The sequence below is a fragment of the Festucalex cinctus genome, chromosome 10 (assembly GCF_051991245.1).
Source record: "Festucalex cinctus isolate MCC-2025b chromosome 10, RoL_Fcin_1.0, whole genome shotgun sequence".
Lineage (NCBI taxonomy): Eukaryota > Metazoa > Chordata > Actinopteri > Syngnathiformes > Syngnathidae > Festucalex > Festucalex cinctus.
In genome coordinates this window covers 26921276-26943610 of record NC_135420.1, presented here as the reverse complement: position 1 = coordinate 26943610, position 22335 = coordinate 26921276, and the positions used below count along the sequence as shown (strand labels likewise).

General features: G+C 43.8%; 2 protein-coding genes across 8 annotated transcripts; both read left to right on the top strand.

Moving 5' to 3' along the window:
* Window positions 1–1284: 1284 nt before the first annotated feature.
* Window positions 1285–13575, top strand: dsg2.1 (desmoglein 2, tandem duplicate 1). The gene is made up of 14 exons (XM_077534553.1): window positions 1285–1535; window positions 6112–6234; window positions 6354–6512; window positions 6877–7021; window positions 7101–7261; window positions 7585–7719; window positions 7808–7993; window positions 8615–9108; window positions 9521–9663; window positions 9885–10106; window positions 10193–10435; window positions 10629–10759; window positions 10831–11076; window positions 11243–13575. Exons 1-14 carry the CDS (start codon window positions 1488–1490, stop codon window positions 12377–12379), a joined length of 3573 nt encoding a protein of 1190 aa, XP_077390679.1. The 5' UTR covers window positions 1285–1487; the 3' UTR covers window positions 12380–13575.
* A 670-nt stretch (window positions 13576–14245) lies between these two features.
* Window positions 14246–22083, top strand: LOC144027455 (divergent protein kinase domain 1A-like). Of its 7 annotated transcripts, none has more exons than XM_077534993.1 (5): window positions 15407–15583; window positions 17914–18048; window positions 18144–18251; window positions 18734–18913; window positions 20079–22083. In XM_077534993.1, exons 1-5 carry the CDS (start codon window positions 15503–15505, stop codon window positions 20868–20870), a joined length of 1296 nt encoding a protein of 431 aa, XP_077391119.1. In that variant the 5' UTR covers window positions 15407–15502; the 3' UTR covers window positions 20871–22083. The 7 variants fall into 7 exon arrangements, with proteins under 7 accessions (XP_077391118.1, XP_077391117.1, XP_077391119.1 ...); XM_077534995.1 differs by lacking the exon at window positions 15407–15583 and adding exons at window positions 15659–16175; window positions 16353–16463 and having other exon boundaries at window positions 17914–18251; XM_077534998.1 differs by lacking the exon at window positions 15407–15583 and adding an exon at window positions 15660–16463.
* Window positions 22084–22335: the final 252 nt, after the last annotated feature.

Below are 22335 nucleotides of genomic sequence, written 5' to 3'. Positions count from 1 at the left end.
AGCAGCATCGCTTGCGAGTTTGATCAAGTTCTGCTCCGTTTAGTCACGAGAACAACAGGAACTCTTCAAAGGTGCACTTTTCCGCCACGGACAATTGTGTTGAGAATACATCAATACTTTAGCAGGTGTGATTAAACAACAAAGTAATAGTCAAAACCTTGACATCAATCTGGGACCATTAAGACGTTGCACAAATGAGTTTGTTATCATTAACAACAAATGTGTTAAGTGGTCTCAAATGTGAAAACTGTGCAAAACGGTTAATTAAAATGTTGTGAAAGTAGTAAATAGAGAAAATGTTAAAAATGCAGAAAATGTAATGTTGCATAGGGAGTAAAATGTTTATAAAATTTAGTAAATGTGCAGAAATGTAGCTGAATATTGGGTCAAAGGAGTGTAGTTGAAATACTGTAAAAGGACTAAAACGCTGAAATGTAGGTTAAATGCTGGGTCAAAATGCAGTAAATGTAAAAAAATAAAATAAAATATGGTCCAAATATAGTCAAAATGTATTCCAGTGATTAACATGATGCCCACTATAAGTCGTCCTTTGACAAAAATAACCATTAAACCCACAGGCTTGTCCAGTGACAAGATTAATTTTAGCCAATCATATTGTGAACAGATGGCTTTTGTTGACAGTTTGACAATTTGGTGGGAATTGACCGAGGTCAGGAATCCTCGGGCTGGAGGTGGCTAAAATGTTGGTCAAAATGGGGTAAAATGTTCGTGAAGTTGTAAAATGGAGGTCAAACGGGTAAATAGAGAATACGGCGGTCAAAATGTAGTTAGTGTTGAAAAATGTTTGGTCATAATGTAGTACGTGTTTTTCAAATTGGGTTCAAGGGTTGTAAAATGGAGGCCAGATGCCATTAATGGTGTGCAAAATATCGTCAACAGTGTCAAATGGAGAGTTAAATACGTGTCAGATGTTTGGTCAAAATGGAGAAATTGTGTTAAATGTAAATGGTGAGAAATGCGTTGGATCAAAATGTGGCGTGACGTGTTCAAACGTAGGAAATAAAGTTTAAAAAAAATCAAGTGTAAATAAAATGCAGGAATAGCAAAAATGTTCCTCAACTTTTGTCCTGAATTGCGTAAAATATCAAATCACATTTTGCAAAACGTTAAAAGTTTGCATTTATTGTCGCCACAATTGTACACGGGACACATTTGTTGTCCCCACAGGCACTATTAAAACATAGACAGTAAGTGGCTAATAACTACGTACACAATGTGTATCGTAATCATAGTGCAGCAAACAAGGGAACAAAATGGAATCTCGTAAAAAGAAAAAAGATCACCGAGGCCAAATATTTCTGCCAGTTCTCTCATACGCACACACACACGCGAACCTGTCACGGCCTGCTAGGTGTGTGCGTGCGTGTGCGGTGAGAATAAAGTACTCCTCCCCTTGATAAATAAGCCTCCTCCCTGGCCCGGTCGTGTCAGATGATCAGGAAGCGAACGCGGGCATCGTTTCATGGATGCGGGCAGCAGTCATGATTATCAAGCTTGTGTCGCTGTTGTTGGCTGTAAGTACGAACTTTTGACACGTTTTGACATTTTTACGGTTGTTTCACCTGTGTGGAATTTTGGAATGTGAAACTTGGACCCTCCCATGCGTTACTTATCCGTACCTTACATAGAATCTAAGGTAGGTAAGGTAGTTGATAGTTTGGGTGTGTTTATTTGACACTTGAATGTGTTGATCCCAAATAGATGGTTGTCGTAGCAATGCAGGTGCAAGTTGAAACTAACCCTAAAGGCAGTCAGGTGCAAATTACGGTTGTGTGTTTTGGTAAGATAGTGGAAATGGTGTCAAATTGTGGTCAAAATTTAGTAAATTGTGTAAAATGTGGGTTGAAATGGTGTACAACGCAGGTAACATTTAAAAAAAATGTAAATGTTGTAAATGGAAAAATTTGTTTTTAAAAAAAATGAAGGAAATGGCATCAAATGGTGGGTAAATGTTGGTACGATTGTTTAATAAATCGGATAAATGCTTGCTCAAGATCTGTTCACTGTTGTAAAATGTAGTAAATTGCGTAAAATGTTGTGAAATGCCAGTAGAATAGTGGTCTAAATGTTGTAAACATTGGAAAAGGCTGCTCAAAATGCCATATGTGGCGTAAAATACGAGTTATAATTCAACAACTTGAGTAAAATGTTGGTCACAATGAAGTAAGTTGTGCCAAAATGGATTAAAATGATGTTACATGTTCAAAAAAAGGTTGAAAGGTAATGCAAAGAAAATTGTGAAAAGACAATAGCTCATAAAAATATGCTAAATGGTGTCAAATGACTTTCAAACAATTTCAATGATTTTATTAATTTACGCCAAAGCTCCCGATATTTCCAAGTGCATAATTCCGTATATCTTACGATTAAACAAGTTATCTAGCCACGTCAGCCAATCATCTTCTCAACAAACTCACCGTGTTCATTTTCCAAGTTTGTTTGTGCTTGTCATATAAAACCAAAAATGTTTGGCTGCGCTTGTGGGAAAAAAAGCATGACCCGAGAAAACATATTTGTGTAGGTCGTTGAGATAAGCACGTCATGTTGCAAAGTCAACATCAAATACACAATGTTGGACGTCGGGCAACGAGGATGTCGATAGCGGACGATAACATATTGATACAGTATTGAATTGGATGCTAACGTAGCGATACTGTATCGATATTGGATGCTAGCATGTTGATATCGGATGACAACCAGGTCTTGGGTCACCATGTTTTAGCTATTTCACACTTAACTGCATAAATCCTTCACAGTTAAATTGACGCTACATTTGAACAATATTTAGCAGTTTGTTTTGATGGCGAGAACATGAATTTGCTTCATTCACGCCACACGGAACCGGAGAAAGGATACCAACAACACCGACTGTCAGCTGTTAAACAAGTTGCAACATAAATATGCTTGCCAGATACGGCAACTTCTTCGCTCACCGTTCTTCAGGCCGGCTCTTTTTGTGACTATTATGCTAGCTAGTGCGAGGTGGTTAGAAAGAAGATTATGTTTAGGTCCACATATGGTATCTTCTGATTAGCGTTTGTGTATTAGCGTTTGTGCTAGTTTAATTCTAGGGTTTGGGCCTTGGATTTTAGGGATAGGGTTAACGTTGGAGTTAGACCTTCTGAATAGTTTACGGTTAGCATTTGGGCCTTTCAAAAATAGTTTAGCATAAGACATTTGGGCTAATTTATATCGGGTTAGTGCCTCTAAAAGTAGTGAACTTGATCTTTCTGGCTAATGCTAAGCTGCCCCTTCTTTTTTGCTACATGGGTGAAAACGCACGAGGAGCAATTCCCCCCCCCCCCGGGAAAGTTTCTTTCATACCGATTCTGTACATTCTTTACGGAGCGCGTGTGGCGACTTGATGGTTTTGGCAGCCAAAGGATGCGTTGCCACGCCCGCTTGTGTGAGTTTGTGTCATCGCCGCTCGCATGCCCCGGCACGGAGTTCAGTCTGCGGGCGTGGCAGGTAGACGGGCAAGTTGACGGCCCGGCGGGTAGCAAGGGTGTGTCGGCCGCTCCTCTCTATGTTCGTGTGGCTGTTGGGAGGCATGAGCAGCAATATCGTCACCGCATGTGGACGTGGGGGTTAGGGTGATAATTTAGGATTTGGGTTGATGTCTGGGTGTTTGAATGTTAGGATAGGGTGCTAGGGCTTCAGGTGTTGCAATGTTAGTGTCAGGGATACAGTTTTAGGATGTCAGAGTTGGTTTTAGGGTCTTAGAGTTATACTTAGGGTTTTTGGGTGTTATAATATTACGATTAGGGTGTTAGAATTTGGTTGTTAGGGCTTCAGGATTGTTGGGCATGAAGATATTAGCATGTTCTGGGTCTGGGTTGCGAGGGTTAGTGTGATAGGGTCTAAAGATGTTAGAGTGAAGGCCTTGGGATTTTAGGGTCGGATTTAAGACAAGGATTTTCAGATGTGAGAGTTAGGACACTTGGATGTTTGGTTTAGCACGTTAGCATGATGTTAGCATGTTAGGATTAGAGTCTTGGGATGTTAGGGTTCGAATAATAAGTTGTTGTTGTTGTTGTTGTTGTTGTTTTTTAATAGAATAATAAGGTGTTAGGATGAAAGCCAGAAGTTTGGTTTAGCACGTTAGCATGATGTTAGCATGTTAGGATTAGAGTATTGGGATGTTAGGGTTAGAATAATATGTTGTTGTTGTTGTTGTTGTTTTTTTTTTTTTAATAGAATAATAAGGTGTTCGGATGAAAGCCAGAAGTTTGGTTTAGCATGTTAGCATGATATTAGCATGTTAATATTAGAGGCTTGGGGTGTTTGGGTTAGAATAATAAGTTGTTGTTGTTGTTTTTTATAGAATAATAAGGTGTTAGGATGAAAGCCAGAAGTTTGGTTTAGCACGTTAGCATGATGTTAGCATGTTAGGATTAGAGTCTTGGGATGTTAGGGTTAGAATAATATGTTGTTGTTGTTGTTGTTGTTGTTGTTTTTTAATAGAATAATAAGGTGTTCGGATGAAAGCCAGAAGTTTGGTTTAGCATGTTAGCATGATATTAGCATGTTAATATTAGAGGCTTGGGGTGTTTGGGTTAGAATAATAAGTTGTTGTTGTTGTTTTTTATAGAATAATAAGGTGTTAGGATGAAAGCCAGAAGTTTGGTTTAGCATGTTAGCATGATGTTAGCATGTTAGGATGAAAGTCTTGGGCTGTTAAAGTTACAATAAAAAGGTGTTGTTAGATGGTAGTTGGTGTTATGATGATAGGGTGTGTGAATGTTTGGGTTAGATGGAATGCTAGTGCGTCGGGCTGGGGCTACATTAGCATTTAGGAACATCATATCATGACCATGATTGAACATCACATTGTAGTGTGAACGGAGCGAAAACATGACCATTGTGGTGTAATTAATGCGAACAATATTATTGCCATGACGTTTTCATGACTGTGCTACATGGTTGTTGTCTTATTATTCATTTTGCTGACTGTTGACAAGAGCAGGGCCGGGCCATGTGTTTCACGTTAAGCCCGCCTGACTTTACTGTCACCTTGCCACCGCCTCAACTTTCAGTTGCAGGCCCGACAGGTTTGTCCGCATTCAGCCGCCAACTAGCTAGCGCCGGCGGACGTCAGTCAGTGCCTCGGGCTCACACGACTGTGGGAAGACGAGTAACACGGTCTATACAAAAACCTCAAGCATCTTGCAAGATACTGGGAACAACAGAGTCAGCAGTATGACATGCTTCCATAAATACGACACATACGTTTGTGAACATGAACAAGGAACAACAGAAAAAGTCAGAAGCACTGTACTGGATAAAGCAGCAATACTTGTGTCCACCAGTACTATACATAATTGTTGAATCACTGACGTTTCACTTTAATTTAGCAGGAAAAAAAAAGTTAAAAGCTTAAATTATGAAAAGTTCAACTGAAAATAGTTTAGTGTTTTTTTGTACTTTAAGTTATTTTGCAGCTACAGATAAATCAATTAATTAATTATTTAATTAATTTTATTTTATAAAATTATATTATAGCAGTTTTTTTTTTAAATCAATTTAGCTTTACTTCTAGACAACAAAATCAAGTTTGCTGCTTTATAGAATTTGAATTTACGAATTGATTATTTAAAAAAAATCAACTGCTCATCTATTATGTTGTTATATTTTTATCATTTAAAAAATCCTTGCTTCTGTTCCTTGGGATTAATCTGGGAAGAAAAAAAAAGACCCTCAAAGGTAAAAGGTTGCTCCTCAAATCAAGACATTGATTCACAAAACTGCTCAAAAATAAATATAGACCATACAGGCAGCCACAAGTTTACAGCTTGCTCGCTACCTTGCTTGTACTAGTGGACACGTACGTGCACACATGAAAAGTGCAGCTTTCAAATTAAAAGCACACATATTTTACATTTTACTCTGACTTAATGGTCTCCATGAAGGTCCGTCCGAGACTGAGGGCGGGGCAAGATTACCCCTGAGGTTTGTCGCATATCATACATACATAAATGCAGTTGTAAATGTAAACAAAATGCAGCAAGAATAGTCAGCAAATCAAGTCAAGCAGTGTTATGTCAGGCAAATAAATAAATATGCATTCATGAATGTGAATTCTTTTGCCAGCTCCAGACGGTTGTACCGGTGGAGGGTGATGCAGTCCTATCCAGACAAAAAAGGCACTGGGTCCCGCCTCCAAAGGCTCTCCTGGAAAACTCGGAAGAATACATCAACAAAGTCGTGGCGAAAGTGAGTACAGAACAGTAGCAGGCATTGCTAGACATTTGCTCTGTTGCCCCCGTGTGGTCAAATTGTGCACAGGTGGAAACGTGAGTACTGTATTCATCCATCGGCACTGTACGTTTCAGATCCACTCGGACTTCGATAACAAGAAAGGGAACTTGAAGTACTCTCTGGAGGGCGTGGGTGCAAATCAGTACCCCTTCCATGTCTTCGTGGTGGACCCCGATTCGGGTGAAATTAGGCTCACCAAAAAGCTGGACAGGGAGGAGTTGAGCATGTACAATGTGAGTTGACAAGGGCTAATCAGCATCCTCGGTTTGTGGGCCAATCGGTGTCCTTGTTTGACAGGATGGGGAGGAGCCATCTAATATCCACAATCATAATCTAAAATCCCAACCTTTGTTTTAAATCTTCCTAATTTAAAACTCCTCATTTGGAACCCAACAATAACCTTGTAGCAAAGCCTCTAATCCTAATTTGAAGTCTTAAACCCTAATTTGAAACCCAAACCAGGATGGAAACCTAAATTTGAAACCCTAACCCATGCTGAAAAGCCTCATTTGAAAGACAAGGTTGGCTTTCACATTGACGGCCGCTGGCTCGAGCCTCGATACCGAAGTGTGAAATGACCGGTCGCCGTGCTTGCAGCTGTCGGGCGTGGCGACCTACACGGACGGCAGAGGACTGGCGGAGAAAAACATCGACATCCGCTTCAGGGTGAAGGACGAGAACGACAACTCTCCCGTCTTCGATGTCATGCCGGCCGCTTCGGTCAACGAGCGCAGCGGCGTAGGTGAGCGCACGAGTCGCCTGGGTGGGTTTGCGCTGTGCCGCCGCGGCGTGTCTGATTGGTCGCCTTCTTTTTGTCGCAGGGACGTACGTGATGAAAGTCAGCGCCACGGACGCCGACGAGCCGGGAAATCCCAACTCCCAGATCGCGTACAGCATCGTCAAACAGGAGCCGTCCAACGACATGTTCTACATGGAGAAAGACGGCACCATCTACGTCAAACGGATTGACTTGGACAGAGAGGTACGGTGTGGACATGCCTGGAAACCCTAACCCTTGAAACTCTCAACCAGAAATCTTAACTAGAAACACAGACTCGAAACCCAAATTTGTAACCTCAATCTGTCTTGAGACTCGAAACCAGGCTCAACATCCCCGTTTGAAACCCTAACCCTCGCTTGAAATTTAACCCAGCTAAGCTTGAAATCCTAATTTGATACTCTTACCCATGTTAGCAACCCTCACCATGCCTTCAAATCTTAATTTGCAACCGTAACCCAGACTTGAAAAACCTTACTTGAACTTTAGCTCTTGTGTTTTTGCACTGCCGCCAAATGACCTTTCAGGAATCGGAGCAGTACACGCTTACGGTGAAGGGTCAGGACCTGAACGGTGCACCGAGCGGGAACAGCGCCATCAGCACCGTCATGGTGAAACTGCTCGACGTCAACGACAACCCGCCCACCCTGGAAAAGAGCATGGTAGGTCACCTGCAATTTGCAAAGCCTTCATTTTGGTGAGGTGTTTGGTAGGAACTGTATCAAATGTCCCGCTGCGGTCTACCGGCAGTACGAGGGCAGCATCGAGGAGAACACGCAAGGCGTGGAGGTGATGCGGATCAAAGCTGAAGATCTGGACCTGCAAGGGACGGAGAACTGGCAAAGTGTCTTCAAGATCGTCAAAGGCAACGAGGCCGGGTACTTCAGCATGATCACCGACTCGGAGAACAACGAGGGCGTCCTCATGCTCGATAAGGTACGAAATGTCAAGAAAGATTTTGAGACAGGAAATGTTAGACTCTTGGTTGAGTCACTGAGCATTCTAAGGCCTCCAAAGCCAGTCAAACGTGAGGTATGACCACCCCTGCTGATCACTAGCTGGAGCTTTGGAATCAGCGTCCATCTTTTGGAACCTCTCAGAACTCATTTGAAACCTTACCTTGAATACTTAAACCAGGCTTCAAACCTTAATTTAAGCCATCATTTGAAGTCATAACCTGTCTGGAAACTTTAAAACAGATTTGAACCCCTTAATTTGAAACCCTTACCCTTGTTTGGAATTGACCATAAACCAGTGTTGAAACAGTGACATTTTAATGAGCTTCAAACCCTAAACTGGTTTGAAACCCTAACACCAAATCTAATCACAACCCTTGGATTGAAACACTGTCCAAATTCATAGTTTTATATTAAACTCGACTTCTGCTTGCCCTGAGCACAAAAGCACAAATAATGGAGGATGGGGCCCCCAAAGAAATCCGTAAATAAGCTAATTTTAAAATTCTGAACCAAAACTCGGCGGCGATTTGCTATACGAGTAAATACAATTTTGAATTTTACCATTGTGCAGTCCATGATAGCGCGTGTCCTGTTACAGGCTGTGGATTATGAGGACGTGAAGAACCTGGACCTGGGAATCGCTGTGCTGAACATGGCTCCACCGTTTGATCCATCCGACCCATCTACAGCTAGCATAGGTTTTGGCGGAGGTGGAGGAGGAGGCGGTGGTGGTGGAGGAGGAGGAGGAGGAGGAGGAGGAGGAGGAGGAGGTGGCGGTGGAGGAGGCGGCGGAGGTGGTGGAGGTGGAGGAGGCGGAGGAGGTACCTTTTCCAGTACCAGCACTAGTTGGTTAGAAGGTTTCAACACCGGCATGACGAGTACAACTGGAGGAGTCACGTGGAAAGGCACCACGTACAAAACCTATCCCATCAATATCAAGGTCAAGAACCAGCGCGAGGGCCCCCATTTCGAGCCCAAAGTCAAAGTGATCACCATGTCGGAGGGAGGCAGCTCCACCTTCAACATGAACAACATCATCACTCGCTACGCCGCTCTGGATGGCGACACGGGGAAACCGGCCAAAAACGTCAGGTGAGTGGCTGCACCAGATAAGATTTCACGTGGTCTCCCCTCCCACCAAAGATATGCGTATAGGGTTTACTGGTGAACAAAATAGAAGGGATAGTTGCCTTGTCATTGAATCTGGCGCTCTTCACCTTGAATTCAGAAAGCCCTTTGTTGTTGTATTCCCCATCTCCATGCAGGTTAAGGAAGATTTAGTTTTGCTAGACAATTAGTTGTGCTGGACTAGAATTGCTCAACTTGGGGATTACAAATCAAATCATGCAGTCACTCAACTCTATAGATCACTTTGTCTTAAGACAGAACCCAAAAATAGGAGATACGATGAAAATCGCAGAGGCCCCAGAATTGAACCCTGCGGGACACCATACGTTCTGTTATTCATTGCACAAAATGGCTGAGTGTATGCACTGTGTTGCAGGTATGTGAAAGGTTCGGATCCTGACAACTGGCTCACCATTGACCCAAAGACCGCCGATATCAGACTGAATAAGATGCCCGACAGAGAGTCCACGTTGTTAGTGAACGGCACCTACTATGCCAAAGTCCTCGCCATTTCTGAAGGTACACAACCATGATCTGGTTCTGCCCCACCTGTCAGTTCACTCCAGTATACTTTTGAGTCCCGAAGGGAAACTTGTCTTGACACCTTAAACAGTAATTGCATTGCTCTAAAGGGAAATCTAAATCTTATCTGTCGCTCTTATTTCTCTTCATATGGTTTAAACGTAGCCTCCTTAGCAGAAAAAGACACTGAATCTTGCTGGTCTATTCCCCACAAACAGATGTACCGTCAAGTACCGCCACCGGGACTGTGGCTATCCAGGTGGAAGATTTCAACGACCACTGTCCCACCCTGACTAGTACCCTCGAGACTCTGTGCCTTCCCGACGACACGATCATCGTCAGCGCTGTCGACGAAGACGACTTCCCCAACGGAGCTCCGTTCACCTTTGATATCGTCCCGGAGGGCACGAAGGGAAATTGGCATGTGGAGCATCTCAATGGTGAGGAGACAACATCGGGTTTGTTTGGGATCTCGGTCAACTTTAATCTTCACTCTGATGCTCATGGATTGAGTTTGTGTGGGCAGATACCGCAGCCATCCTGAGAGTCCAGGATTCCCTCTGGCCTGGTGTCCACGAGGTGGAATTATTGGTGAAGGATGCTCAGGGGCAGGCGTGTCCGGAACCGCAGAAGGTGACGCTCCAGGCGTGCACCTGTGAGGACGGCGTGATTTGCGGAAAACGAGGCGGAAGAGGTCAGCCCAGCAAGAAGTCCGCGTTGGGACCTGCAGGCATTGGACTGCTGCTCCTGGGCCTGCTGCTGCTACTGCGTAAGTAAAAAAAAAAAAAAATGGTTTTAGTCTGGTTAAAGGTTGAGCCCGTTCATGGCATGAGCCAAATCGGCACCTGCTTTGGGTCTCACAACCACTAGCCAGCATGTACATGGACAATCAAACGTCTTGCCATACCAACTGGTTGGTTTGGTGGAGTCTGTCTAAACAAAACAACTTTCTGTTCCCGCAGTTATCCCTTTACTGCTGCTCTTCTGCCAATGCGGCGCAGCTGCAGGCATAGCAGGAAACTTTATCGATATGCCTTCTGACACCAAATCCCACCTCATCAATTACCGCACCGAGGGCCAAGGAGAGAACACGGTGTGTATTGGAGAATGTCGTCATCTTTCCTTGCGCAAGAAATGTCCTGACAAACGTTTGAACTGTCGCAGGAGGTGCCGCTGATGAACATGCCGACGCAAGTTGATGCTGTGGACATCCAAAAGCAAGACGCGCAATTTTACGCGGACGGGAGGAACATGCAGGGCTTTCAGGAGGACTTCTCCAGCATCAAACGAGATGCTACTATGGGAATGAGAAACCAGCGAAGGCTCTACTCGGAGTACCAAAGAGAGTCAGGAGCGGCTTATGACGATATCGGTTTTCCGCAACACATCCTTGCGCAGTACTACGCTCAGGTGAGACTTGTCAGACTTGCCCCTTTATATGTCCCAATCAGAGATGTCAAAAGAAAGACTCTGGTAAACACTGAAGTACTGAATCAACACAAATGGCAATAGCAGATCAACAAATTATTATTATGATACACTGTGATCAAAACATGACTTCATCATCCCTCAACAGAAGATGAACAGCGGAGGAGAGGACCTGGCAGTGAAGGACGCGCTCTTGGTGTACGACAACGAGGGCCAAGGCTCCTTGGCCGGCTCGGTGGGCTGCTGCAGCCTCCTGGAGAACGACAACGACCTGCAGTTCCTCGACAACCTCGGCCCCAAGTTCAAGACCCTGGCGGAGGTGTGCGGCGGCAAGAAGATCCAACAAGATCTCCCCCCGCCGCCCACAAGAGTCGTGATGCAACCGAAGCCGGAGCCAATCAAGCTACCGCCAGTTGTCCCCAAAGTCGACCAGACGGTGACCCGGGTGGTGAAGGAAAACACGACCATGCGGAACCAAGGGAGGACCGCGGTGGTGGAAGGGGTGGAAAACCAAGGTCAGATGATCCTGCTCCAACAGCAGCAGCCGGTCTACCTGACCGCTGCCGCCCCTGTGCTGCAGCCCATGCAGTACGTGGTCCAGCCGCAAGTCCAGAACACCATGCTGCTGGCCGAGGCACCGGCGAGCAACCTCCAGGGCATGATGTTGGCGGCTCCGCAAGGCATGCTGGTGCAAGGACAAACGGTGTTGTCTGGCGCACAAGCCCCGGCCCCTGGCATGGTGCTGGTTAGCGGTACCCCGGGCTCGCCTACACAAGGCATGATCGTCCAAGGACAGACGGTGGTATCCGGCGGGCAAGCCCAGGGTCCTGGCCTGGTGCTGCTTAACCCGGGGTCACAGACACAAGGCGTGGTAGTTCAAGGAAAGAAGATGGTCTCTGGGAAACAAGCCCAAGGCCCTGGTATGATGCTGGTAACCGGAACGCAGGCGGGAACCTTACCAAGTGTGGCACTTCAGGGGAAATCCACCGTGTCCAGGGGAAAAGTTCAAGCCCCCCTGAGTCTTGCTGACAACCTGATCAACGCAGGGACCCTCTCAAGCTCCCAGACCGTAATCGAGGGCAAGGTCCCTTTTGGGAAAGTTGTGAGGACGAGCCAAACCTCCATCGAGCAAGGCGGCGTCCGACTGCCAGACATCACCTTGCCCCAGATGAGCAACATCTCTGGAGCTCGCAGCACCACGATGACGTCATCCAGCACCGGCGTCAGCAGAGTCCCCACATACCGCAAGGTGATGGTACAGGAAGAGAAGCTCACTGATCTGTGACACGGGACAAATGACTCTTGAAAGCCACTTTCATCAAGTATTTTGTTACCGTGCCCGGTTTTATTGGTGGTGGATGTTCTGCAGCAGCCCTGCCTCGGCGCGAAGCTACATGCGGCTGCACGTTCCTGCTATACGGCTCCTACCCGACGTACACTTTACGCTCTTTCTTCAGCACCCTCAAGTAGAATGTGGAGACCCTAGTCGACACTTCGTGAAGATCCCGCGCCGGTTTAAGTCCTCGGATGTCTCTTTGTTGGATACGTTGGTTGGGCCTCCATGTTCCTTCGCTAGCTCTCATAACCAACCGGATAATTGGCTAAGCTTTGGCTTCCATGACTTTTTAACAGCTTTGTGAACTTTCTGGACTAAAGTGTGACATTTGATAAATGGTACTTCATTTCTATAGCGCTTTTCAACCTGACAAGGCCCTCAAAGCGCTTTACATTCGACTGCTCATGATGCAGCATCAGGAGCAACCGGGGGTTCATTGTCTTGCTCAAAATACTTCAACGTGGGTCACAATGGCATTGGATCGAACCCGCAACCTCTGGTTTGGGAGACGACTACTCTACCACTGAACCACATCGCCCCCACTTGAATATTACATCAACAGGAAGTGTGCTGCTTTGCTGGGGAGATTTCCTTCACTTTGGTGTGTCCTAAATGAAGCTGTTTGTTGTGTTTTCACTTGCCAGATGTCTTAACAACACATCTGACATGCGCTTTTGCCAAAATACCACCAAGGGTCAAGTATTTGCAGTACACTTTTCACCATCTTGCTGAAATGGTCAAAAGCGCCGTCATCCTCAATGTGCCAACAAGTAATCAAGTATGTGTCATTGGGCAAATAATAATCAGCATTAAGCTTAATGCAGCTCTGCTTAACTTAATGTTTCAAACTGTGGATTAATTAGTTGATTGATGGATGAACAGGTGTTTCCCAAGACTTTGGTCCATGTGGGGTATTTGGCATTCAGGATTTGGTTTTTCTATAGATGATAAATATTCTGCTGACTGGATGTGCTGTATAGTATGGATGCTTATGGATGTGTATTGAAGCTGGGTGGGATCATTGTATGTTTTTCATGTGTCAGGAGAAGGTTTTTGATGTATTTTTTTTAACAGTGGTTCTCTTTTTGATTAATTTGAAGATGTTTTCTAAAGCAAAATAAAAAGATGAGGCGGCCAGATTTGAAGCATGTCACTGGTTCTTTCAGCTCATTCAACACGAGCAACTCGTTCGACTTGTTTATGATGAGTTTAATCACATACTCCATAAAGGCATTTTCACACTGCACTTGGTTTTTATGGTTTTTATGTTTTGCCCATATTTGGGAAGTCAACCAGGAAGTAGCCTGGAGGTTTGTCCCCCCCCTCTTAGATGATCATATGACGACTCATTTTTTTTAGCTTGTTAAATCACATTAAAAAAAGATGCATTCTGACACATTAGGATCGGCAAGTAAAATAGAAATATTTTAATGAAAAATACATTTAAATGATTTTCAAAGACGACATTACAAGCAATAAGATTAAACCGTTAATCTGATTGAGTATAATAGAAATACAATAAATAAAAAATACCACGCATAAAAAAATAAGAAAATGTTTCAAAATAATAAAGTAAAAAATGGATTCAAAACTTAAAATAAAAAAAAACTATTTTTCAAAAATTAATAGATAAAATCTTTTTTTTTTTAAGTAGCCAGTTTGCTAAAAAAAAAAAAAAAAAAAAAAAAAAAATTATATATATATATATATATATTTGTTTGAAAGAATAAAATTTTTCAAAATTTGATGAGCTGACACCTTGTTGAGGAGGAGGTCGTGTTGTGGGTGTGACCATTTAAGACGAAAAGCACCTGTACCGTACCGCAGCGCTCTCCCACTCCAAACTTCCAATCTCAGCAAGACGCACAGAAGAAGTTGGAGAAGACTTCCTTGCAGACAAGGTCCAGCACTCCTGATCATCTTCATCACGATAGTGAAGATGATGTACAACTGTATTCACAATATTCGTGCAAGCACAGGTAGTTGTACCTGCATTTTTATTTTTTGTATTTGTTGGTAGATGATGTACCTAATGAAGTGTCTATCATGTTGTTTTGTTCATCCTCCCACTCTCAAATTACTCTGCAGCAAATCAGCATCCTGATGACATAATGACAGGAAATGACCGTGTTTGTGCTTCCATTTTGGCTTTCTGCACTCCCACGCAGCAGCTTCATACCTTCCCGCTCCTTGGAATATTTTGTTTCTTTTTAATCTTTTTTTTTTTTTTTTTTAATCTAATTTCTTGCATTTTTTTTCAGTCGCTTCGAATTGTTGAGTGTGCGGCAACAGTGTATTAGCCAATCAGATTTTTGGATCGGGTTGAGGACAGCAGGTGTGAGCAACTGGCATGACCCACAAAAATATTTGATGCTAAGATACATTCCCAAAATGACAAAGTGTTGAATTCAGTGTGTGAGTTTACTGTACAGTAGTTCATATAATCCTTCTCTTTCAAAAAGGAAACCAAAAGTCAATTGCAGGTGACTTAAAATATTGTGGTTAGCTCAAAATGCTAATGTTGGGCTTTTCATGTGAGACCTATTTGCTCATCCACATTGCCTTTAAAATCACCCCCAAAAAAATCAAATCAAAACAACCACACTTTTATCTACTCCGTGATAAACAATTTAACAATTATTTGTCAAATAATGCTATGTTGTGGTTTGCTAAATGCTAAACTAGCTAGCAACTTTATGTGCTTGCTAACGTTATCGAACAGATTGATATTCGGTTTGCATCCACCAGGGGGCGTAGGGGGATTGCCATGACTGTTGTAAATAATCTTTTGATTTCATTTTAATCAATTGACTGCATTTTATAATACTATTTAACATATAATAAAGTCTGTGTTTAAGACTTAGAAATGTGATGATGTCAGAAGGGCTGTGCATATGAAGTGGGGGGGGGGGGGGGGGGGGGGGGGGGGGCCGCATCACGGCGAGCCTCGCTCGAAAGCAGCCTCTCCGCGCACCCACCTCCGCGAGGGAGGGGGGGGGATACGTCGCCGTCACGTGTGGGTCCGGTCCGGTGGGCTTGACGCCAGCTCGATGCCAGTTTGCTTGCTCGGCCATGATGGCGAGAGCTCAGCTGCCTTGGAGATTCTTCTTCTTCATCGTCTTCTTCTTCTTCCGGAAGCCCCTGCAACCGCAGGTTAGTCAAGATGGTGTGTGTGTGTGTGTGTGTGTGTGTGCGGGGGGGGGTATGTGTGTGCGTGCGCGCATACGTCTCTGAGGGGGGGGCCTGCTGCTCATCTCCGTTGCTATGGCGACCGCTTCCATGATGAAGCATGAATCCGTCCCAGCCGTCATGCGGCGAGGCGTTCACTGACTTTTATGGACTTCGAGAACGTAGATTCACATTCAGACATGGAATCATAGTGAATTATGCAGACTTAATGTCTAATTCAATTCAATTAGGTTTTACGTATTGTGACTCACTACAGGGCATAAATTCACAGAGTCATTAAGTCACAGAGTTTGATAGACTACGATGGTTTTTACGTAGACTCACATGTAGCAATAAGAAAAAAAAAAATGTTTTCAGTGCCTTCTCGAATGCAACACTGTAAAAGTGCTTAAGAGAGGTCCCCGGTGGTCTCTCAACCACGGAAGTAAAACTCTGCTCGGAAGCACCGAAAACTTCGATAAGAGATCACAGACTGATAAGGAAGTTTCTGACTTGCTGTAACGTAGACTCCAAGTGACGTGCTTCTTGGCTGGTGGTGTGGCGCTTATATTATATGGTCAGATTTATTTACAAGCTACACAAAGTGACGTATTTGCCAAACATTTGACCTATTATGTATTTCTTATGTATGCCACTTGTAATGTAGTCCTGTTTTGTCAGTCAGCAAAACGACATGCACCAGACTCGAGTGTTAGCCAAAAAGCGCTTTCTTAATAATTTGTGCTACTTCCAGAACATTCCTCTGAAAACAGTGCCGCGACTACGGGTGCCGCGCAAGGACATACGTCATAAACACATAGTGAAATGAGTACATTACACCACTGAGAGGTGAACGTTTGTGAATGTAAGTATATTTCACATTGTAAAAATGTTTTTAAACAAAGATTGATTTGAAAGATTATTTCATATTAGCGCTATTGTTTGCACCCCCCCCCCCCCCCCCCCTTTATCGTCATCCATAATGTATGAACGACGCCAAACGTTCTGCTCTCCATCACCTCCGACTGCACTGCTGGTACATTTCAAACGGACACTTCATGAGGGACGCCAGTCACACACGACAGGATGAGTCATTTTAGCGTCAAAATGTAACAAATACGCTCTATTAAAACAAAGTCGTAATACGTAAAGGCAGCAGCCTTTTCTAATCAATAGTCGCGATCAATACGCGAACCTGACGGAGCAGATTGTGGCGGTCGCGTGACGGCTGCTGAAAGCGAACTGAAGGAATGAATTTTAGTCTTTTATTTTTAACTCATTGACTGGCAACCATTTTGACAGAAGCAACAACTCAACTCACTTCACTCCCGACTGTTTTACTGGATTTTGACTGATTTTGCAAGGCCCGCAGAATATTGTGTTCTATTGCTATAAAAAAAACACATGGAACCTTACATGATTAGATTAGAGTCTCTTCTCCAATCAGGAAAGAAAAGTAGATTTCTATCGGTTTCCATTTTGCAGCAATTAGCATTAAAATATAGCTAAGTTTCATCATTACTCACAAATCTGTTTAAAATTAGGAAAAACAGCTTGTTGCAACATGGCTCTGGTTGATCTCTTATACTCTGCTGTCACCTGCTGGCCGTTTCTGTAATTGCATTGTTTAAACCGTTCCCCTCAGTTCAGAGGCTGCATCAAAGCCTTCTGTATGCTCTAAAATAAAACAAAAAAACAAAAACGTATAAATACGTCTTTGGGACACTGGTAATATTTACAATAGAACATATGTTTACGTTTTTGGGAGCAAATGTTATAAAGAGTTTTGAAGTAGGGTTCCAACTCCCAACTTCCAAATCCAACATGCTTAGGATTTCAAATCTGGGTTAGGGTTTCAAATTAAGGTTTCAAGTCAGGGTAAGGGCTACAAATGAGGGTTGGCAAGCCATGCTGGGTTTCAAATTACGGTTTCAAGTCTTGATTAAGATTTCAAACAAGAGTAATGCTTTCCATCCACAGTTAGGGTTTGACGTTAACATTTCAAATCAGAGTAAGGGATTCGAGTCGCGGTTAGGGTATCAAAAGAGATTTCAAGCATTCATTTGGGTTATAATGTGCGGTTTTAAGACTTTATTTGGGTTTCAAGCAAGGATGAGGCTTTCGAGTGAGAGTTGTTTCAGCTAAGCCTTGATTAGGGTTTCAAGCTCGTGTTTGGGTTTTTTTATGATCGGAATAATATCTTGAAAGATGGGAGGGTGACGAGGAAAAGCACTTTTGGGAATCCTGATGCTGAACTCGAGCACTCTCACTCTGCGTGTTATGTGTGTGCGTTTGCATGCCCCTCCCCCAAATAGGCACGTTTGTCGTCGACACACCTGAAGTGTTTGTTCGTATGCTGGCTGGCGGTGTTGGTGGGCAGCTGGGTGGTCTACGTGGAGTACTCGTCCTACACGGAGCTGTGCCGGGGACGCCAATGCACCGCGGCCATGGTGAACGGACAACAAAAAAAACGCCCAAAACACTCAGCAGGTTTTGCTTCGTTCGCCGGCCATCTTGTCTGATGCTGCTGCTGTTGTGTTTGAAGTGTGCCAAATACAGAAACGGTCTTGTTGACGGCTCGGCCTGCAGCAGCTTGTGCGACAAGAACACGTTGGAGCTCAACAAGTGTCTCAGCACGCACGCCAACAAACAGGTCTCGGAAGCAAATTCACTGTTAACTCATTCACTCCCAGCCATTTTCATCTTCTATTGCTATAAAAAAAAAAAAAAAAAAAAAGATGGAACCTACCAAAAGAACAATGTGTCTCTTCTTTCATCAGGAAGAAAAAGAACAGTAGATTTTTTTTTTTTATCTCTTTTTATGTTTTGTAGCAATTAGCATTAAAATTCATCATTATTCACAAACCTGTTGAAAATACTGGGAAAAAAAGAGCTTGTTGCAACATGGATCTGGTTGATCTCGTATACTTTGCTGCCACCTGCTGGCCGTTTTTTTTTTTTTTTTGGGTAATAACTACCATCGCTTTAAGCAACCACTTCAGGTCAGAAATTGCATAAAAGCCTGCATACAAAAACTCTAGCAAACAGAAACCTAAAAAACATATAAATACGTTTTTTTGGGAGTGAATGAGTTAATAAATCTCTTTCTATTCTCTTCTGGATGCGGTTTTGCAGGTGTACTCGGGCATGTGGGGCGCCCTGGAGGGCGTGGTCAGGTGCCAGATGGACGAGGCCCCCGCTTACGACGTGACGAGCCAGATGGAGGCCAGGAAGGAGGCCGCCGCCCTCTTCGACACCCCCGCCAAGGGGACCTCCGTGGAAAGGTTCCGGGAGATGATCCTGGACCACCTCAAGGTAGACCGTGGACAACTTCAGACCATGGCAACGTGACAGAGCCTTTTTTTTTTATACGGTATTTGTCTGACAGCGTTAGTGTATTACAAAAGCATTTATTTCCCTGATTATTGTTTATCTCAGTTGCTACCAAAAACGTATAAATACGTTCTATTTTAAATGTTACCATTGCCCCAAAGACGTAATTATGTTTTTTTTTATGCTAGAGCATACAGCAGGCTTTGATGCAGCCTCTTAACTGAAGAGAATGGTTGAAGCAATGGTAGTTATTACAAAAACGCCCAGCAGGTGGCAGCAGAGTATAAGAGATTGACCAGGGCCATGTTGCAACAAGCTCTTTTTGTCATTGTTTTCACCAGGAATGTCAGTAGTAGATGAAAATTAGCTATATTCTAATGCTACTTGCTGCAAAACAGAAACAGATAGAAATGAAGTTTTTTTTCCCTGATGAAAGAAGAGACTCTAATCTTTCTTTTTGTAGGTTTCAAGTATTTGTAGCGATACAAAGCAAAATTTTGTGGGCCTTGCAAAATCAGTCAAAATCCAGCAAAACAGCTGGGGGAGCAAAGTGAATGAGTTGTTCATCGGAGTGTGACGATATATCGATATCGCGTTAAATCGTGATACTTTGTCTCCCGATAGATTATCGATACGTCTACGCAAGTATCGCGACATTTGTAGTTAATATAAAAAGCAGTCCATTGACCAAAATACAGCCACGAAACGGCTCCATTGTTCATGACTTATTGAGCAATTACTTGGAAGGCCACTAGGGGGAGCGCCTCATAAGAGTGGCAGGGAAATGGACATAAGTCTTCAGGCGAAGAAGACTCATGAGCTTAGTTTTAAATTATTATCATTATTATTATTATAATTATTATTGTAATAAATATTATTTATTTTTATTATTATTGCTATGTATATGTAATATATATTTATACATTGTATTATGTATTTATATTTGTATTTATTTATATTTTTATATTATGAATTATTTATTTTTTATTTGTATTATTTATTTATTATTTAAATAATTATAATAAACCATTTTAAATTAAAAAAAAAAGGCTCCAAATGATTATTTGATTATTCAAATAGCTGTCGCTGAATTTGACCATCGCTTACTTGCCGATGATTCGATTCCTTTGGATTTTGCTCCTCGCAGGCCAAAGTGGACGAGGAGCAGGCCAACCTGGGCGAGCTGACGGCCCGCGTCCTGGCGGCGGCCGACGCCAACAGGGACGGTCGCGTTTCCCTGGCGGAGGCTCGCTCGTCGTGGGCGCTGCTGCAGCTCGACGACTTCCTGCTGTCGCTGGCGCTGCAGGAACGCGGACACACGGCCAAGATCCTCGGCTTCTGCGGCGACCTCTACGTGACGGAGAAGGTCCCGAACGCCCCGCTGTACGCCGTCAGGGCGCCGGCGTGGGCGCGGCGCGCCGCCGACCGCTGGTTCGCCCCCGCGTGGCCCCACAGAGCTAAGATCTCCATCGGGCTCCTGGAGCTGGTCGAGGATCTGTTCCACGGGGCCTTCGGAAGCTTCCTGATGTGCGACCTGAGCGCCGCCCGCTTCGGCTACACCGCCCGCCACGATTTTCGGGTGGCGGACGCCCAGGACATCGTCCCCGAGGCCGCCTTCCGGCAAGCCATCCGGCGGCGGCGGTGCGACGAGGACGCCGACTGCGTTTACGGCGCCGACTGTCTGACTTCCTGCGATCTCACCAAGCGGCGCTGCAACCCCGAGGTGGCCCAGCCCAACCTGGCGAAGGCCTGCCGGGTGCTGGAGGACTACGTCCTGCGGGGGGCGCCCTCGGACATCCGCGAGGAGCTGGAGAAGCAGCTGGACGCTTGCGTGGCGCTGAGGGCGTCGGCGGAGCGGGCCGAGATCCAACACTCGCTGGTCCTCAACAACCTCAAGACGTTGTTGTGGAAGAAGATCTCGCACGACAAAGACGCCTAAACGAAAGATATCGCAGGATTCTGGTCTGGATCTGGATTTTGGCGGGAGTCTTTCGTTTTCGTTACGAAAACATCTTCTTGGGAATTCGGATCCGGATCCAGATGGATGCGTTTTTATCCGGACCCAGACCTATTCCGTTATGGGGACTACATGTAGTTTTAGTTCCTGGAACTTAACTTTTGTGGGATTTGATAGTCTTATATTAACTTAACCAACACATTTTTAACCAAATATGTTTGGATTTTATTTACATTCACCTTGTTTTAATTGACACAACTTTTAGAGGACTTACGGTATTGTCATTGTTAACTACTGTCACTTTGTGGGTATTAGTGTCTTGTTTAGTAACTATTTGGGGATTGACAATATGTAGTCTTGATTTGTTTTTTAATCTTTTGGAGAGTTACGGTATTCTTTATAACCAGTGCTACTTGGTAGGAATTTAACGAAGTCTTTGTAACGGGAGCGACTTTGGGGGATTAGTGTTTGTTTTAACCAGTGTAATTTTTTGGGGCTTGTCTCATTTCGGGCCATTAGCATTAGCAATAGCATTAGCATAATAACAGAATTCCAGGTAGAAGTTGTGCGCCCTCACCTCTTCTTCTTGACCTCTGTGGGAGGTTTCTTTTCAGGGTTTGGGTTCATTTCCCCATACTGAAAACAGTCAAGTCCATTTTAGGTTAGGCTTTTTGTGAGTCGAGAATTTCACACACAGCTTTTCTGATACATGGAACACACCTTCTTGATGATTTACATTTACTCACTACTACTACTTCAATTTGAGCATGAAACTAATCAGTAAGTCAAACTATTTGTACATTTATAATTGTATTGCACGCATCAAAATATGTTTTGCTGGGTTCTGTGTGAATGGCACATAGTTAAATTCGTCCGTAATACCAGAGTCTGAATGAAAAAGGTACTGATGTGCAAAAGGTGAAGTCAAGTTGAAGCAATTGCCGAGCTTCCGAGGTCATATCAGCCATTTCACTCCCTTTTGTATTGGCCAGATGGATTATTTTACAGGTCTGTATAAAACGGTAAAAACACACAACGAGTTGTTACTCTTACAACAGAATAAGTCACGGCACGCACACACTGAGAGATCAATATAATTCTTACATGTGTAATTGTTTTGTGATATTGTAGAGTGAGATTTTTCTAATGCAAAAATAATATGACTTGGCAAAATAAAGGTATTCGGATAACGGGGGAGATGCCACAGACTTCCGACTTTGGGATTTCACACAACAGCGCCATTTCCGGCTGGTGCTGCCAACACTCGCACCCATCACCGCCGGCCCCCCAACCGCGAAAAATCTAACATGTTCTGGATAATCTTGAGACATGCTACCATATAAACAGAATGATGTTGGCAACAAATAAATACAATTTCATATAACAAATCAGCGTTGGCAAGTCAAAACAAACTCAATAACGGCCCCTGACGGCAAAAGATGGCGTC

Coding starts and splice junctions, on each gene's coding strand:
- dsg2.1 (XM_077534553.1), top strand. CDS start 1,488: ATGCGGGCAGCAGTCATGATTATCAAGCTTGTGTCGCTGTTGTTGGCT. Junction 10,107..10,192: donor GCATGTGGAGCATCTCAATG/GTGAGGAGACAA, acceptor TTGTGTGGGCAG/ATACCGCAGCCATCCTGAGA. Junction 10,436..10,628: donor GGGCCTGCTGCTGCTACTGC/GTAAGTAAAAAA, acceptor CTGTTCCCGCAG/TTATCCCTTTACTGCTGCTC.
- LOC144027455 (XM_077534991.1), top strand. CDS start 15,481: ATGCCAGTTTGCTTGCTCGGCCATGATGGCGAGAGCTCAGCTGCCTTG. Junction 18,252..18,733: donor GCACGCACGCCAACAAACAG/GTCTCGGAAGCA, acceptor GCGGTTTTGCAG/GTGTACTCGGGCATGTGGGG. Junction 18,914..20,078: donor TGATCCTGGACCACCTCAAG/GTAGACCGTGGA, acceptor TGCTCCTCGCAG/GCCAAAGTGGACGAGGAGCA.